We start from the raw sequence: 5840 nt of genomic DNA, 5'->3' as shown, positions 1-5840 counted from the left end.
TTGCGCGAGTAATCGCCATGTTATGTTTTGAGGGACACTTGTAAAACTCTATTCTCTCCTTGATTAATAGACAAGGCAAAGCCACCGCTATAGAATAAAGATAAATGAAGGGAGAAACTCCAATGTCGATGCACATAGCCATGTTAAGTTGGCTCTTTCTTATTTTATTTTATTTTATTTTATTTTGAGGTAGAGTTGGCTGTTTCTTATAAGTCTACCCTTCATGTTTGGTGTCTGCTGCAGCAACCTAGCACAGTCCAAGATCACCAAGTTACTACACAACCTCCAGAAACATATGATTCAGTTGCTCTTTAAGAATAGCTAGTTTTCCTTGAGGCTGCCTGCAGCGTGCAGCACCATGGTCTCGATCGTGATCCCCGGACCGAACGCCATCATCACACCCCACTCGGCCACCTCTTCTCCCCTTGCCCTACGCCGGCGCAGCTCATCGAGCACGAAGATCACCGTGGTGGCACTCATGTTCCCGTACTCTCTCAGCACCCGTCGGCTCGCCGCCAGCTTCTCGACGCCCAGCCCGAGCAGTTGCTCAACGTGGTCCAAAATCGCACGGCCACCAGGGTGGATCGCCCAGAAGAGATCATTCCACTCAGCACTGATCCCAATAGATTCGAACGTGTCGATCAGACATCGCTCGATGTTGCTCTTCAGCAGCTTCGACACCCGGATGGAGACGTGGAAGTCGAGGCCACCTTTCATGAGCCGTGTGGTGATCTCGTTCTCAGTCTCCGGTATCGTTGTCTGCGTGGCGAAGGCCATCTCGAACAGCGGGCGCTCAATGCAGTCGACGGGGTCGGCGCCGACGATGATGGCGCCTGCGCAGTCGCCGAATATGCCGTTGCCGAGGATGGTGTCGAGGCGACCCTCCTGGGGCCCGTAGAACCCGATGAGGGTGATCTCGGAGTAGGCCACAAGGACGCGCGCGCCGCGGTTGTTCTCGGCGAGTTCCTTGGAGAGCTGCAGCGCCCTGCCGCCACTGGAGCAGCCGTGGAGGCTGAGGATGGTGCGGGACACGGTGGGACAGAGGCCGAGCAGCGACGCCAGGCGGAGGTCGGCGCTGGGGGCCTTCCCACCGGAGTATGTGCTGAAGACGAGGTGCGTGACGTCGGCGGCCGGGCGCCCCCACTCGGCGATGGCCCTGGCCGCGGCGGACACGGCGAGCTCGGGCATCGCGGCCGAGGCCATGTCTATCCGCGCGTCGAGGGTCAGCAGCGCACGGTCGCTGAAGTCCGGGTGCGCGCCGAGGAGCTCCTCGTCGAGGTGCACGTAGCGCCTCTCGATGCCCGAATTCTTACCTGGACAGGAGAACATTTTACATAGTAGCTCACCGCAAATATGCATGCATTTGGAAATTGGAAACGTACGCCGATACGTTTATAGGTTACTAGGTTAGGTTTACGCTGCAGGTGCAGGGCATGCATGGTCTTACAGATTCTCTTGAGCTTGTCCTTGAGGTCGGCGTGGTGCTCGCTGTTGGTGACGCGGAAGTAGTAGTCGGCGTAGTCGTTCCGGAGCATGCAGCTCGCCGGGTTCGCTGTGCCGATTGCAAGCACGGCCGCCGGGCCGTCCGAGCGCTGCACGTGACGGATCTGCTGGACGGTTGCTGTCGGTGTCAAAACCGGCGGATCTCGGGTAGGGGGTCCCGAACTGTGCGTCTAGGCCGGATGGTAACAGGAGGCAAGGAACACGATGTTTTACCCAGGTTCGGGCCATCTTGATGGAGGTAAAACCCTACATCCTGCTTGATTAATATTGATGATATGGGTAGTACAAGAGTAGATCTACCACGAGATCAAGGAGGATAAACCCTAAAAGCTAGCCTATGGTATGATTGTTGTATGATGAAGTTGTCCTACGGACTAAAACCCTCCGGTTTCTATAGACACCGGAGAGGGTTAGGGTTACACAAAGTCAGTTACAATGGTAGGAGATCTTGAATATCCGCATCACCAAGCTTGCCTTCCACGCCAAGGAAAGTCCCATCTGGACACGGGACGAAGTCTTCAATCTTGTATCTTCATAGTCCTGCAGTCCGTCTGAAGGTATGTTCCGGCTACCCGAACACCCCCTAATCCGGCTTCAATGACGACGAGTCCGGCGTGTAGATTGTCTTCGGCATTGCAAGGCGGGTTCCTCCTCCAAATTCTTCATAAAAGTTTGTAAACACCAAGAGTAGTGTCCGGCTCTGCAAAATAAGTTTCCACATATTGCCACAGAGAGAATAATATTAATACCAATCTAATCTGCTGATGTATTCCGCAGCGTGACATCACACTACGGCCAAGCCTTTATTCGAATCGTTTTCACTTTTCCACCTCAGCGTGTTTTGCGAGGCGGTTTCCTTGGCACGTCTTGTCAAAGCAGAGATCGTGTCCCCTTTATTTACGGGATTCTCATCAATACGGACGTGGGTAACCCAATCGTGCCCGTTAGCATGTCTTCTCAATTAAAGGCGAGTTCCAAACGGTTACAGGGAGGGCTCCTGGTATTCAACCTCTTATAAAGAGACCAAGGCCTTACTCCTTTTCTCCAATCTCAAAACAAGTTCGCCTGTCGCCTCGAGTTCCAACACCCTAGGCTCTAGATTCCAGGCGCTTCGGACCTTCGACAATGTCCGGTTCCGACCTTCAGGGCCGATGGATGCCCTCCTCTGTCACGGAGGAGGACGTGCTAAAGTTGAGAGAGGCTAAGTTCTTGACCGCCGAAATTTTGCATAGGTTTCCTGCTCAAAGGAAGGCTATTCCCAGTCCCCAGCCCGGTGAGAGTGTAGTGTTCAAGTCTCACTTCCTTCGGGGGTTAGGCTTCCCGATGGATCCCTCCGTGACGGGGCTGATGTTCTATTATGGGCTGGAATTTCATGACTTAGCTCCGGAGTCCATCGTCCACATTTCCTCATTCATCGTTGTGTGCGAAGCGTTCCTCCCTATTACTCCTCACTTCGGGTTATGGCTCAAGACTTTTGGAGTGGAGCCGAAGATGATCGAGGGACGGCACGCAGAGTGCGAAGGCGCTGTCATAAGTAAGAATGCTGATGCTCCATGGCCCAAGGGCTCCTTTCAAGAGGAGCTCGGCTTGTGGCAACGAGAGTGGTTCTATATCACCGCTCCCAGGAGCACCAAGTGGGTGGCGCCTCCTGCCTTTCGCTCGGGTCCCCCACCACGGCTAGCGTCATGGGTCAACAATGGATTAGATTGGGGGTTATCCAAAGACGTGCCCTTGTTGCAGGGCCGCATTAGGGATCTCTTAGAAAGAGACCTCAACCTGGTCAAGGTGACGCAGGTCATGCTGATTCGCCGAACACTACCCGGCAAACGTTGCTCCCTTCGTCTCTGGGAGTTTAATCTGGAGGGACCACGAGCTCTCCAGCATTTTATGGGTGCAACGCCCGTGGAGATGTATAAAATGTTCTTCGGATCACAAGCAATGTGTCCGGATTTGACCGAGGACGCAGGTTTAAGCTGCAATCACCCGGATACTCAAGTAAGTAACCTTGTGCCCGGACTCAATATCCGTAAAATTGTCATAAATTCGCCCCTAAAAGAGCTGTCCTTTTAAACAGGAGTGGATAGCGAAGGCAAAGCTGATCAGGTGTCCGGCTCGCCTTCCTGAGACCAGGGCAGATCCCGTGCTAGTCAGGATGTTGAAGATCGTGCCTTTGGAGGGAAGTGAGGGGGAGGACAAGGAAACTATGGCCTCCTCGAAGGAGGCTGCTCCAAAGGGAAGAACCGACAATTCCTCTCCTAAGGGGAAGAAGAGGGCCGCCTCTGACGACCCGGAGACCATGGCCTCAAAGCGGGGGGAAAAGTCCTCGTCAGAGGGTCCGACGCCAGGGAGATCCTCGGCCGAACTACGCCCTCAAACGGATCAGCCCTGCAGCGAGCCGTAAGTAGAGAAAGATTTTCCTTTAGAGGGATGAGAGGAATCCATGCTTTTTATCTGAGAAGATTCTCCGACATTTTACTTTGTAGCTCGGACCTCAGCCCTTCTCAGCAGAGCTCGTCTTCGGGGGATCTTCTTCCGGAGATGATGGAGAGTGGAACGCCTCCCCCTGCCGTACCGCCTGGCGAGGCGGGCGACCCTGAGGTGTCGTCGCGGAGGGTCTCTCCGAATCCGGCAGGGGTGGAAGGTAGCCATATGTCCCCCCCAAGGTTCTCCGTGTCCGGCCTTCGATGGAGGTCATAGGACGAGTCCGGCACCGTCTGATGCGCGGTCGGAGGAGTTGATGATTCTGCTGGGGCGAGCTTCTATCTCAGAGGAGCACCGTGCATTGATGGGTACGGTGATTGGAAGGATTTCGTCCGCGGAAAGCGGATTGCATGAGGCCGTCAGAAGTTTGCTGACGGGTTTTGAGGTACGTTTGATAATGTACTTCTTTGTCAGTTGCGCATAAACAAGATGCGCCCTGTGTAGATAGTAGCCCCTGAGACTCTGTGCGTTGTCAAAATTGACGGCGTGCAGAGGATCATAATCCTAGGTCTAAAATGTCTCCTTTGTATACAGGTGGCGAAATGTCCGGAATCGAGCCGAACTGACGATTTTGCCGAACTAAAGCGGCAACTTGACGTGGCAGATGCCGACATCGCGCTCGTCAATGAGCGGCTTGATGAGGCTCAAGGTATGCAATTCCTCGGGCGGCATCTGGTAAGAGGAGCTTTAGGCCAGTATCTTACAATGTGTGTGCTTGACGCAGATGGTGCGGCCGCCGTGGAGAATCTTTGGGCGGAACTTGCCCGAGCTAAGGAACAAGCTAGGAAAAGTGATGCGGCTGCCGAGAAGGCCCTTGAAGAGCTGAGAGCCAAACAGGCTGCTCACTGCCGAAGCAAGAAGGAGATGGCCGTGATGGCTGTGAAGTTAAAAAGTGCTGCTGACCGTTGCAAGTTTCTTGAGAAAGAAGACCGGGCGAGACAAACGGACTTAGAGAAGACCGTTGCTGATGCCAAGGACGCTCGCTCTACGATGAGAGCTGCGAAGGAGGAGCTGCGTCAGGCCGGACAGATTGCGGCTGGAAAGCCCTTTATGCTGCGGAGGAAGTTTTGCGATCCGAAGTTTGCTCCGTTGGACCGGATGTGGAGTGCGGAGGACACCTATCTGGATTTGGCAGCGAGTGCTGCTGATGCGATCGAATACTTTCGAGATCAAGAAGATCGCGAAGTGGAAAGGCTTTTCTGGTCGCAGTTCCAGAATTCAGAGCGTCCACTGGCAGTGGACGATCGTCTGGCTCAATGGGCCGAACTGAATAGATTGTCCGGACTCGCCATGAAGTACGTCATGGGTCATCTGTGGCCGGAGAGATCGGAGCCGAAGAGTTATTTCAGCTTGGTGCAGCAATTCCTTGACGCGGTGCCATGTATCAATGCGATGAAGAGGTCAGCATGCATAGAGGGCGCACGGATGGCTCTTGCCCGTGTCAAGACATACTGGGCAGAGATGGAGACCACCGTTGTTGCATCCCGAGATTCAGACAAAAGTCGAGTACCCTCCGAGCACTATTTTCAGGAAGTCCTTGAAGGCGCTCGTGTAATAGAGACACAGTGCTCGAAGGATGCTATGTTCTGATAGCATATGTAATTATAAAGCAATATTTTGATGAATTGTAGTAGCCTTTTATACTTGTGCCTTCAAGTATTTGGAACACCTCCTATGCGGCCGTTTTAAGATATATATACAAAATCTGAAAGATTGCAGTCGTTGGCTTCAGCCCCCACGCACATAGTGCGGGGGTGCTCGCAGAAGGCACATTTTCACACTTAATCCAACGTCTTGGTCCTACAAAGGAGGTGATAGCGCAGCGAGCTAGGCAACCGGACTATAATGCTTTAACA

General features: G+C 53.5%; 1 protein-coding gene across 1 annotated transcript; it reads right to left on the bottom strand.

Annotated features, from left to right (window-relative positions):
• Positions 1 to 321: 321 nt before the first annotated feature.
• LOC125505947 (bisdemethoxycurcumin synthase-like) lies at positions 322 to 4715 on the bottom strand (the record flags this gene model as incomplete). Its single annotated transcript, XM_048670847.1, has 3 exons — positions 322 to 1313; positions 1448 to 1607; positions 4689 to 4715. Coding segments are annotated over 3 exons (1179 nt in total), but the record flags the coding sequence as incomplete, so codon positions are not given.
• Between the last annotated feature and the right edge of the window lie 1125 nt (positions 4716 to 5840).

This window comes from Triticum urartu, chromosome 5, assembly GCF_003073215.2.
Source record: "Triticum urartu cultivar G1812 chromosome 5, Tu2.1, whole genome shotgun sequence".
NCBI classification, from domain to species: Eukaryota; Viridiplantae; Streptophyta; class Magnoliopsida; order Poales; family Poaceae; genus Triticum; species Triticum urartu.
The sequence above is the reverse complement of the archived record's forward strand: the minus strand, read 5'-3'. Positions and strand labels throughout refer to the sequence as shown.